Source organism: Peromyscus maniculatus, chromosome 2 (assembly GCF_049852395.1).
Source record: "Peromyscus maniculatus bairdii isolate BWxNUB_F1_BW_parent chromosome 2, HU_Pman_BW_mat_3.1, whole genome shotgun sequence".
In the NCBI taxonomy this organism is placed as follows: domain Eukaryota; kingdom Metazoa; phylum Chordata; class Mammalia; order Rodentia; family Cricetidae; genus Peromyscus; species Peromyscus maniculatus.
In genome coordinates this window covers 21767480-21780622 of record NC_134853.1, presented here as the reverse complement: position 1 = coordinate 21780622, position 13143 = coordinate 21767480, and the positions used below count along the sequence as shown (strand labels likewise).

The window sequence follows — 13143 nt, the reverse complement described above, 5'->3', positions numbered from 1 at the left end:
CATAGTGAATTTAAAACCAGCCTACATACGTCGATAGGCCATATGTATGTATGAATTGAAAGACTATCATGAGATTCAACAAGCACCTTACATCCCAAATTGAATAATAGATTCAAATGATAAAAGGAAATAAGGGTTCAAAATAAGTAAAACAAGGAAAATACAAGGGTAGCAACTTTCTCATATCATCATTCGACTCCACCTTCTGAGATAAATTTATCACCAGGTATTTTGAGACTAATACATTCTGAGCAACTATTCTTATTTTGGTGAGTGTCTGAGACATTGGAGGTGAACCTAAGGGAAGCTTTAGAAAACACACTATTTATTGACATAAAACTGTATATATTTACATAGCTTTGTTTGGTGATTCATCGTATAGTACTCAGTGTATAAAATTGAAATCATTATTCTTACCTCTTTAAAAATGATCATTTGTTTATTTATGGAGTGTTCAAGTATAAGAAACTGTTTAACAACAGCAAATTGCCTCAGGGAATGTGACTGCTCTACAGAATGATGCCTCATTGTTGGGCTGACACTTTATGGGTCTATGTATCCTAGTGATAAGAGTACAAAATCGAACCAAGCTTTTAAGGGAACAAACCAAATATAACTCCTGATAAACACACGTGGTGATTCATTGGCTGCTTTAAATGTCAGGGTCCATGTGACCAGGTCCACTGACCATACAGAATGTCTGCTGTGGTTCACTGAAGCTGGCATTTATTATGATTGACAGTGTTCTGGACATACTGATCACTTAAAACTTAAAATCACCAGTACTCAGGAGCCAGACAGCAGGTGAGAGATCTGTGGGCAGGCCATACCACGACTGCTAACACCCACTGTTTCCCCAAGACCCACTCTGCCACCAAACCCCACCTACCCCAGCATCCTCCCATGGCCAGCCCTCCCCTGCACCATCAGCAGACCCTACAGGCACAAGCACCACCCACACCAGCTGGAAGACCAGGAGAGTGACTGGTCTCCCATTTGAACTGCTCCAAGCTCCAGGCCCTAAGCCCCATATACTGTGCTCCTTCCTCTCCTACCTCATCCCCGGCAAGGCAGCGGGGCCTGCCTCTAAATCTGATAGAACTCCACAGCTCTGGTGCAGACCTCAGAGTCTGGCCAGCCGGTAAGAGACCTGCAGGCAGACCAAGCCATGACTGGGAACACCGACTGGGCTCTGTTCCCAAAAGACCTACTCCACTGCCCAACTCCACCACCTCATCATCTTTCCCATGGCCAGCCCTCCCCTGCAACATCAACAGACCCTATAGACTCAAGCACAACCCACATCAGTTGGAAGAACAGACTCCATAGGCACAGGTACAACTCACACCAATTGGAAGAACAGACTTCATAGGCATGAGCAAGGACAACACCAGCCAGAAGAACTGGAGGATTTGCTGAATTTAGAAACCCAAACCCCCATATACCTCAGCTGAGACAACCCTACTGGACCTGATGAACAGTCACCAGAACTCTTGTCCATTCAGGTCAAAAGAGAACAAAGGAAACAAATAACAAAGGGACAAGGAGTCATGCTGATCTAAGTGACCTGTGCTGCTACCAAGTGCCATAGTGACATCCAAGACAAGGCTGCGGCATAGGGCCATGTCTGAGTCCATGGCCCTACTTCAGCCAGAGTATATGTTGGTATCTGTGACTCCTGAATCCACTGAAGGCCATGCCAATACAAGGGTCTGCAATGCTACCTGGGGTCATGTTGGTGTTCAAGGGCCACACAACCACTGGGTGATGCCAATATTAGTGGCCTCTACTGCCACCTGGGGCCATGGTGACATCCAGGCCCAGACAGCTGCCAAGGACCATGTCTGGATCCATAGTATTACCACAGCCAGGGTCTGTGTTGATATGTGTGGCCCATGATGCCACCCAAGGCCATATTGATGTCTGAGTCTAAGCCACAACCTGTGGCCATGGTGTCCAGGGGCATTGCTTCCATGGGGGCCATGCCAATCTGATTGGCCTGTATAGCCACACAGGGCCATGGTTGCCCAGGCCTGGGCTGCTGCCAAGATCCATATCTGGTTCCATGGCTCTACAACAGCCAGTGTCTGAGTTGAGGCCTGTGGCTATTACCTCCTAGGTCCATGAGGATGAGACCATGTTGGTATCTGAGGGAAAAGCTGCTGCTGGGCCCATATTGATCGGAGTGGCTTGTGCTTAACTAATTTTTGCAGGGTTTTCTCGGGGGGGGGGGATGCTGCAGGTATGAGGGGCAGATATGGAGAGGCTGAGAGTGAGCAGGATTGGGGCACATGATGTGAAATTCCCATAGAATCAATGAAGAATTACATTTGAAAAAAAAAGAAGAAGAAGAAGAGGTTGAAACTGAACAGGATATTTAGGGTAAAAAGACCCCAAAGCAACAACTAGTTTCTTCTTTGTCTAGAAGCCCAAAACGGCCTTGGGCTTTTTGGCAGCCTTGTTATTCCAAAGCCAGAGATAACAAGAGTATTTGGAGGCTTTGATCCTGATCTCACTCCTAAATGGTTTCAGGGTTACCTTTTCAGGAAGATGTTAGAGTAGCAATAAGAGCCCATTAAAGAAAATTCATGGTTAAGAGAACAGGTATTGTGGCCTGGGTGGAGACCTAACTGTTAGTTATTTAGCTGCGTTGTGTTCTTACCCTGCAAGGAAATGTCACGAAACATGACAGAATCCGCTTATAGAGTTTATTAGAGATAAAGGGATAGAGTGCGCAGGCCTGTGGGAGAGACACATGCGTGGAGAAGAAGGGGGACTGGGAATCATGGTGCTCCACTTTAAAACCAGCTGGGGGCATGGCCAGGTCACGTCACTACTCCACACATGTGTGTAGATCACATGGTCATGTTGCGCGCTTACGTGGCCATGTAACGTAACAGATCCTGATTACGCAAGACGCCTTGACCCAGAACTTGCTAGGTGGAGGTGTCCGGGTCCGCTGGGTATCCTGGTTACGAGAGACGCCCTGACCTGGAAATGCCTATCCTGACCTGGAATTGGCTAGGCGGAAGTGTCCGCCCGGTATATGTGACTGTGGGGGCGTGTTGTGAACCCTTCATTCCTGACTCTTTTTTTTTTTTTTTTTTTTTTTTGGTTTTTTTGAGACAGGGTTTCTCTGTGTGGCTTTGCGCCTTTCCTGGAACTCACTTGGTAGCCCAGGCTGGCCTCAAACTCACAGAGATCCACCTGGCTCTGCCTCCCGAGTGCTGGGATTAAAGGCGTGCGCCACCACCGCCCGGCCATTCCTGACTCTTTTTAAAAAAAGAAAAAATTGTGGTTGACTGGGTATGGGGGCGACGTTTCTCTCAAAGACTGCTTCCAGCTGAATAGTGGGCGTTGGTTGGCTCTTGGGGGGATGAGGGGTATCTTGTGAAGTCTGGGGATGATGGTGGAGGTCCTGGAATGACGTTCTGCTGTCTCCTCGTTCTGCAGCTGTCCATCCGTGCTGTGGTTGGGGACCTTCTGTTTAACAAGATACTGTTGACATAGAAAGAGCTTAGAGAGAAAGAATCATTATTATTTTATTTTGGAGTTGGCATTTGTCTGAGGTAGATTTGGCCTGTCCAGATAGAGGCATGTGACATTTACCTGAGGTAGATCTGGTCTTAGTACCCTGCTTAATTTTTATCTGAGACAAGCCTCAGTAGAGGTAGTTCATTTAAGGCACCTGTTTCCCTTATTAGGTTAGCACTTAGGAAACACAGGTGATCAGTTGCTGTGTATTGAACAATGATAAATTGTTGCATTACATTATTCCTTACCGCCTGGATATTTTTGATGGTCCTTTTGCCTCCGGCTCTGTGTGGCCCTGGTTGGGAAAGGAAGGGGTGATACCTTATTCCTCTGGAACTGGTGACAAGGCAGTGGGTCCTGATGTCCTCTGGAGCTTGAGAGTGAGAGGCCCTGTTTGTTTCACTGTATATGAAGAGAGATTTTTCTGGGATGGAGGTGAGATAAAAGGTTTCAGGTGAGACAGGTGGACCCAGTGAGGAAAGCCCTCAAGTTTAGCAGCTGTGGGGGTTACAAGAATTACTTTGAAGGGTCCCTGCCACTTAGGGGAAAGGGGTGAAGGGCGCTGGCCTGGAGGAAAGAGAAGAACCTGATCCCCAATATGTATTGGAGATGGGCAAGGATTGTCACACGGCTGAGGCAGTGAAAAGTCCACATAGCTCCATAGAATAGACCTTAGGTGACATAAAAGAGGAGTTAACAGGCTAACTGGAACAGTTGGAAGCTTGGTAAAAAGACCTGGTGTTAAAACTGGCCTTCCATACATTAGTTCAAATGGAGAGATTGAAAGAGGCTTTTTAGGAAGAGCCCTGAGCCTGAGGAGAGCTAGAGGCAATAATCTTACCCAGTCGAGATGAAGTTCCTGTGACATCTTGGTAAGAATGGTTTTTAAAGACCGGTTGGTATGCTCCACCTTTCCTGAGGACTGGGGGCGGTATGGAATATGAAAATCCCATGAGATATTAAGGAACTTAGCTAGTGTCTGAGAAATCTGGGAAGTGAACTCTGGACCATTATCAGACTGGAGAGAAGCAGGGACTCCAAACCAAGGAATAATTTCTCGGAGAAGAAGTTCTGCAAGTAGGAGAGCTGCTGGCATGTTTGGGAGGAGGTAAATGTGTGGAGCAAAAGAAATGGATGCTCCTACCTTAGCTAGGAGATTCCTCCCCATTAAAGGTACAGGGCAACTTGGCACCACTAAGAATGTGTGTGTGAGAGGGATGCCTCTGAAAATACGATTAAGTGGTGGTGTCTGCTGAGGTAGATAAGGCTGTCCCCCAACCCCAACAATAAATGAGGTGGCATCCCAAAACTCCCAGGACTGAGTCAATGGCTCTGGTGTCCAGAAGGAAAGAAACAAATCGCTTCCCTGCTGCATTCTGGGTTCCCTGCCATGTCTGTAGCAAAGCCTAGGTCTGTTGGAGGTCTTAGCTTGATGTACCCATGCGTCTTGGTGCCTGGGGGCAGTCAGCTGACTGTTTTTCTAGGTGGCACTTTTAACAAGACTGTTGATGGCCTGGCAGGGCATTCACTAGCCCGTGTCTGTTTCCTCACTTAAAACAGGGACCCAACAGCTTTTGGAAGCCAGCGAGTGCCAGCACTTGGCAATTTTGTTTTCGGGCTTTTATCTTTTCCCTGGCAAACCTTAAATGCCACAGATCACTCTTTTGCCTGTGGGGTCAGGAGCCTTGCTCTCCAGATGCTTAAGTTTTAGTCGGGGAGATCTGGGGAACAAGAGACGGATTTTCGTCCTTATCCTGAATTATTTACTGGTTTTAGGGCAGCCTTACAGAGACCTGTCAGGAAACAGGTAATAAACCTATCTCTGGCTAGTCAGCCACTCTGGGTGTTGTAGTCCCAGTGTGGCTCTTGGTCAGGAACCACCTCATCTCCTGGGGGTGTGAAAGGTTAATTTGATGAATTTTGTCTGCATGAGTCCTCGCCTGTTCCCATACTCGCCTGAGCTCCTCAGGAAGTCATGAAAGGTGAGACTGTAAGATTGAGTTATATATTGAAACTGTTTAATTAAGGAAGCAGAATTAGACGTATAAGAACCCAGCTTACTTTGTATCTGAGAGAGTTCTGTTAGAGAGAGAGGATGGAACATGAATTTTAATTATTGGTTCCTTAGCAAGATCTAGAGTCAGAGATTCCGGAGTCAGAGAATCCTCTGATTTACGTACAGCTAGGAGCATATGAGCAGGAGAGAAGGAAACGAGAAGAGACGGTTTAGCATTGAGAAAGAAGAAAGCAACTCTTTCCATTTGCCTGAACGCCGACAGTCATTAGAGAGCTCCCGTAAAATATCGGGATCCAAGTTGCCGCTCAGCGGCCATTTTTGTTATTCGCTAAAGCATACTTTGGCCACTTTTTGAACATAAATGAGTTAGCTTAGAAATCTTTATGTAAGGTATTAAACTGAGAGGTTTTAAAGCTTCAACAAGACAGCCTAACGGAGAGGAAGGACTAACAGGGTTGGAAGCCTTGTTTCCCATGTCTGCAGCGGAGGCAGAAAAATAATAAAAAAAAATATAAAAATAAACGTGATCCGGAGCCAAGACCTCAGGTGTCCCCAGGGTCCAGGGCAGATACCGGGCACGGCCTGCTTCTCCACTTGTCAGCTAGAAGCAGTGGCCCCCTCCACGGTGAGGGAAAAGAATCTCCGAGATTCCAGACAATGTTTGCCTCCCCGTCGGGAGGATGGAACCCGTCCACCCCACGTGGCTCCTGGGATGCACCTCGACGGTGGCCCCAACACGAGAAATATCTCAGGCTGCAGACGTGGGAGATGGCTAGAAAAGTTAGGCCTGCGATAGGGGCCAACCATAGCCAATGAAGACCATGGTAGGGGGTACCCCTGGTCTCAAGAATATGTGTGAGGCGCCGGACGATCAATGGTCGTTCTCACAGATTCAGGAAACCGTTTACGCTGGCCGAAAAATGGGGGAACTCACCAATTGAAGAAAGCGGTGTTGGATGCAATTTGGATGCGGTTCAGGCAAATGGAGAGCGGTCTGTCGCGTATGGAGCAGATTACCCGGTTCACGGGCTTCCAGGCACAGGGCGCCCACAAGCGCCCACTCGGTTTTGGCACCAAAATGTTAGTTATTTAGCTGCGTTGTGTTCTTACCCTGCAAGGAAATGTCACGAAACATGACAGAATCCGCTTATAGAGTTTATTAGAGATAAAGGGATAGAGTGCACAGGCCTGTGGGAGAGACACATGCATGGAGAAGAAGGGGGACTGGGAATCATGGCGCTCCACTTTAAAACTGGCTGGGGGCATGGCCAGGTCACGTCACTACTCCACACGTGTGTGTAGATCACATGGTCACATTGCATGCTTACGTGGCCATGTAATGTCACAGATCCTGGTTACACGAGACGCCTTGACCCGGAACTTGCTAGGTGGAGGTGTCCGGGTCTGCTGGATATCCTGGTTACAAGAGACGCCCTGACCCAGAAATGCCTATACTGACCTGGAATTGGCTAGGCGGAAGTGTCCGCCCAGTATATGCGACCGTGGGGGTGTGTTGTAAACCCTTCACTAACTACCTGGACAGTGGGCCCTCTTAAACCACACTAAAGGGATAGTGAAATAAATTTTCCTAGAGAGGCATGATGGTGCAGCACACATTCAATCCCAGGACTGAAGAAACAGAGGCAAGTAGATCTTGATGAGTTTAAGGTCAGCCTTGTCTACCTAGCTTATACAGTGATGTCAAGGCTATAAAGTAGACCCTGTGTCAAAAAAACAAAACAAAACAAATTCCCATTAATTTATATACTACCCATTCCCTTCCCAGAAGTCTCCCTACCCTGTGAAGTCCCCACATGCTATGTTGATATTCAATTGGTTCTGCCTACCTCACTGTGGTCACATCAGACAGGAACAAGTTTTCCTTTGTCTTTCTTTCTGTCACTTTCTTTTGGAATTTGGATGCTGGTTGAATCTAAATATATCTTTTCTGATTTTGTATAATATTTAAGGATCCAGCCTTAATATTACACTTTCCAGGAGAGAGGCTACCATCAGCACAGGAATGAATCCAGATGCACGAAGCTCTTTCATCCAATTCATTTATTCATCTGCTACCCATTATTCAGTCACTTATTCAACTCTCTCAATTCTTTTAATTCCCTCAGTTTCGCCCTCTTTTTTTCAGGACTAGTCTATATCTTATCCCAAGCAGCAACACCTCATGTTTTGTATACAACACAAGATTGCAGGGTTTCCACCAGAGGCTTCCTGGCAATTTTATTTGGAACCCAAAATGGGAGAGATAAGAGTGGAGTCAGTTAGCAGTTTGAATAAATCAGGAAAGGAATTTATGTGCTAGAAATACATCCTTACTGTGGTTAGGTGAAAGCATTACAAGTTTGCCATAAATGTGTTCAACTATAAACTTACAGGTGATGGGGGAGTCTGTAGGTCACTAAAAATTAAAACTGTCACTTTTTTCCTCTGCTGCCAGTTTCCTAACTGGGCAGGAGAGGAGTACTGATACCTAGTCAATCTGCATCACAGCTTGAAGTGTCTGCTGAGATGAAAACCTCTTTGATCTAAGAAGTTCTCTGGGGCAGTGAGAAAGAGGGGGAGGGCTTGATTTGCACAAGAAACAAAGCTTGTTCCTCTAGTGGGCAGGCACTGGCCTATGAGACAGCTTGTCTCAGAAAGGACATTTTATCCTAGTTGGAGAAGGGGAGGGGTATTCAGGCATTTAGCAGATAGTCTGGTAGCTATCTGTTCCTTGCTTGTCTTTTAAAGCTTTGTTGGGGGTTGGCTCTATCTTAGGAAGTAGCTCAAGGAGGATATTTGCAAAAGGCCATTACCCAAAACAAGTGCTAAAGAGGGGGCCTGGAGCTCAGAAGCAGAAGGTTCTGTCTACATGACTATCCAGGTGCTTTGAAATGGAGGTTCACACACACATATACAGTTTAGGAGAATTATGAACACAATGAATTCATAGCAAGGCACAACTGAATATTAAGCTGTTATGTTACCAATACTCCATGCTAATTGTCTTCCCACTCCACTGATATACAGCTGGACTTCTATTTCATATTTCTGTGGCTCGCCAAATTCTGATACTTTAGGCTTCCTTGATTTTTCTAGATATGCCCCCTTTCACCATATATCTGGCCTCCATGTCTTCTTAAACAACATGATTATATTTTCCCATTTACTCCTCCGTTCTTCTCCTCTGTGAGATTGCTGAGTTATATATGTCCCTGAACTTGGAATTTTCCCTCATAACTTGAATAGATTACCTTTGAAATTTCACTTGAGTCACATTATTAAAATCTTTTATTAATGAGATTAAGAAGCTCAAGAATAGAATCCAAAAACCACAGCATCACAACTATGAGCTATCAATGTTTAGGCAGAGAAATAACAGAGAATTCTGAGTTGGAGTTGTCCTCTTAAGGGAGGCATTTGTAGCAGCCTTCCACGGCTTCCCACCAGCTTCTTGTAGTCTGAGCCCCTCCAAGAAAGGTGATGTCAGTTACTCAGGGTCCAACATTGCAGAAGATGAAGAGAAGAGCTGTGGAGAATCACCTCTCATTAAAAAAATCCTTTCATAATGAACACATTGTACCTTAGTGCTGCAATGTCCCTGGTACTGCTCTCCTCCTGTCCTGAGTGGATGAGATGCCCATGTCATAAGAATATTGCCTAATCACTAAGACACACAGTCTTTCTGAGTGTCTATCTCTATTCTTTGTGATAACAGAGAGACCAAAGCAGGGACAGTCCTTATTACAGGTCTTTGGTACTTCTAAAAATTGGTCCATAATATAGATAGCTGTTTCCCATGAATCCTAGCCTTCCACTTACTGTGGTGACCTCCAATAGGGACAGTGAGGACAATATCCCACATCCTACTCAGGGCCCTGGTCCTTCAATCCTTTAAGCCTCTTTGGATGGCTTTGTTGATCCTTGACAGAAAGCTTCCTGCAGAATACACACACTTCCTTGGAGCTTGGAATGGGGATGTCTCAAAGGGTTCTAAGAGATTCCTGAGGATCCTCAGCAATATGTCATCACAACAGATGGTAAAACTGTTTCACAAATACTTTGGCTCTCCTACTGCCCCTGCCCCTTCTTTGTTAGTCCAAAGACTGATAACCCCCTGGTGGTTTGAATAAGAAATATTCTCTATATTCTAGGATATTTGAATGCATGTTTCCCAGTTGACAGTACTGTTTGGAGAGGTTTAGACACTGCAGCCTTCTTTCCAGAGAAAGTGTGTCACAGCAGGTGAGTTTTGAAGCCTTGTGACACTTCCAGTTTATTCTCTCTGTTTCATGCTCTCCACAAGGATGTGAGCTCTTAGCCCCCTGATCTGTCTTCATGCCTCTCAGGATTGATGAACTCATGCCTCTGGAATAGTATGGCCAAATAAATCCTTTTTTTATATAAATTAATTTCCTTAGGGTGTGTTGTCACATTGACAGAAGAGTAACTATTACAGCCTCCATCCCTCCAAACTTACAGTCAAGCCTTCTGCTTCTTGTACATGTAGATGGCAACGGCACCAATTACCAGTAGCAGTTTGGGTCCAAGGAGCACAGCTACAAGGATTTCAGCAGCATTTGATGTCTTCAGTTCTGGAAATCAAGCGGTAGGAAAACTTTAGAGAGGACACAAGGAGTTCATCCTCAGGGATCTTTACCTGGGCCATTTGTGGATTCCCAAGTACTTCAAATCTCTGAGGAGTTTGCATCTGTGCCCTATTCTAGCTTCAATAATTCAAAGCAAAAGATATGGTAAAGAGATTTCAAGTTCACCACTGGACCTGCCATAAGTCACCAAGTTTCCCTGCTAGAGAAACTGGGTAAGAATTTGTGCTCAGTGCCACATAGCACCTGCTTTTATGAACATAAGTTCCCACAAAGAAGCTGAACCTTCAATCTGAACTTTTGGTAATGATTATTAGCTTCTTAAAATTCAATGAATTAGAAAGTTTGGCATGTTGTAGGTCCAGAGCCAAATTATCTTGGACCATATACAACCTTTTTAATAGCCATATATTACCTTCCTCTGTACTTGACATAACAACTATGTTACCATTAAGTAAATAATTCGGAATGTACAAGCAGAATATTTTTTTCCTTTATAATGTATTAATATTAACTGAACAGATCACTAGTTTCTACCAACCTAGATACTAAGTGTGTCATCAGATAGAATCTGAAGCCTCTACTAGGGTTCTGTGATGTGTTGTAAACCACTTCTTCTGTGTTTCCACCAACGTATTGCAAAAGTGTCTTGACTTATGACATTCTTTGTTCAGTTCCTGCAAAAATTGTGTTAAAGTTGTTACACAGTCACCTTATATGTGATCTAAATCTGTGTTCCTGGGCCATGGCCACCCATATTTTGATCTGGAATGAACTATTCAGTTTTAGGATTATTATTTCTTCTTCAATGGGGAATCTGATCTGTAGGTATGGCCACAAGGTTAGTGGGATTCAGAGAAGCTCCTCACTGCTGGTATTTAGAATGATCCCTGGGATACTGTCCTTAGACAAGACAAGTTCAGTCTCTCAATTACCCAGGAATAGCTGTGAACCAGACATGCACATGAAGACGATCCATTGAGAGAAAGAGTTTACAGAGTGCCTTGTTTAGATAAAAGAATCCTGGAAAAATCCAGATTCTTGGGGTAAGAAAGCCTGCTGAACTGGCCAACAGCCTGACCAAGCCACTTGCCGAAAACATGCAGATGAGGAACAAAAATTCTATAGATGAGTCTATCAGAATACATGCCAGGGTTTGGTGCCTCAGCCATCATACAGCCCAAGTCCACCCCAGTGTAGATGTCTTCTAAAATTTGTCTGTTGTTCAGGAAGTAGTATTTTTAATTTTGAAATTAATCAAAGATTAAAATTTGGTTTTAGGAACAGAAAGAGTCTGGTTAGGTTGTGTATTGGTTGTAGTGTTTGCCTAAGATGTAAGGTAAGCTTAGGTTACTAGGTTCAATAGCCAGCACATCAACAACAACAACAACAACTACAACAACAACACAAAATCAATTTTGTAGCCAATGCCTGTAATACTAACATTAGGGAGGTAGAAACAGGAAGATCAGAGCCCAGGTTTTCTGAGACTCTGTCAATAATAGTTTTAAATGTTCATGACCTGCAACCTAGAATTCTAAGAAGAGCATTTCAGTTGAGGAATTTTATAGATATGGTTGACCTGTTGGTGGGTGTGTGGAGCATTGTCTTGCCTGTTAATTGAGATGGTAAGCACCACTCTGAGTGTGGGTGGCACCTTTTTATTAGACACAGGGCTTCACAGTGTTTAAGAAGTATAAACAAAGCAAGGTGAACATCATGCCACAGATAGTATGGTTGCATTTGTTTTTTTGTTGTTTGTTTGTTTGTTTGTTTGTTTGTTTTTTGTGGTGGGTGCTTTTGACTTTGGGTGTGATGTTAGAGTCCCTGAATTGACTTTTCTTGTGTAGCAATCTGAATAATATACTTCTTTGCCTGGCTTTACAATGAAACTATAACATTGCCTGAAAACACAAACAAACAACAACAAAGAAAAAACAAACAAAAATCAAAATGGTCTTGATGGGGCCTTAGGAAGAAGCAAACACCCAACTTGATGCAGCGGAGTACAGATATAAATTCTATTGCCTCTTCCCTCCTGTTCAGCCTGAAAGAATTCTCAGTGGCCATTCAGTGCTCCAGCTCTCTGAGGAGTTGCTGTGTCTTTTGTTGTCCTTGCACTGTGATGCCATGGCTCCCTCTGCAACACAGGCTCTTTCATATCTGTGTTGATATCAGTGTTCTGGAAAGATAGGCCTTCCCACTTTAACCATAGAGTACCTCCTTGTGATTCTGATATGGAATAGCAGTCTGGGAAATACACTCAAAGAAGAGAATTTGTAATTTGATTACTGAACTGTCTGGCACTGAAGATCCCAGCACTAATGGTCATTGTTTCCAGGGCTTGTGGTAGAGGTGAAAGTGTTTAAATTAAAGTAGCAGACAATAGTTATCCATAGAAAGGTAATTTTTCTGCATCAAGCATTGAAGTAAATTATCTCCCACCTCAAGGAAACCAACAAGACCAAACTAAACCAGAAACAAAGAGAATGAAGGAAATACTATCCTTAGAGTAGCAACAAAACTTAAGTAAACTTCCCATCAATTGAACAGAATCACAACTTGGGCCATAAGAAGGCAAGTTAAACCTAAATCACGATAAAGGGGTGGAATAATTATTCCTTCAATGAGATGCTGCCCTTTTTCTTCCCAGCATTCCTTCCCCCAGGACAGTTCTTCCTACTTGAGCCGCAGTGAAGTTCACCTTTCTGAGGCTTGATTAAGAAGGGACAACTTTTTCTCCCACTTTTCCCCTATCTTTCTCTGGTACCATGTGTGGGCTGCAGTACTATTTCCTACCGCTCCCTTCCCACCTATTGTTCACCATGTGTCTGGACTCTGTGCTGGCTAGAACAGCATGGCAGTTTTTGTTTGTTTGTTTGTTTCTGTTTTTTTCCCCTTCTTTTCTACATTATCAGCCTCTGGGAGTCTGATGAGATTTAGAGCTTGCCTGCCTAAGGGATTTTTTACATTAAAACTCTAGTAAAA

General features: G+C 44.3%; 2 protein-coding genes across 2 annotated transcripts in view; one reads left to right on the top strand and one right to left on the bottom strand.

Annotated features, from left to right (window-relative positions):
- Positions 1-13143, top strand: part of LOC143266765 (uncharacterized) — a 401183-nt gene that overhangs the window by 231646 nt on the left and 156394 nt on the right. The window lies entirely within an intron of this gene.
- The window catches only part of LOC102903903 (signal-regulatory protein beta-1-like), a 35039-nt gene continuing 30712 nt past the window's right edge, over positions 8817-13143 (bottom strand). Inside the window, exons 5-6 of the mRNA XM_076563846.1 lie at positions 10029-10143; positions 8817-9077 (exon numbers count right to left, since the gene is read on the bottom strand). Of these exons, the coding sequence (XP_076419961.1) occupies positions 10031-10143 (113 nt within the window). The 3' untranslated portion in view covers positions 8817-9077; positions 10029-10030. The remainder of the gene's footprint in view (positions 9078-10028; positions 10144-13143) is intronic.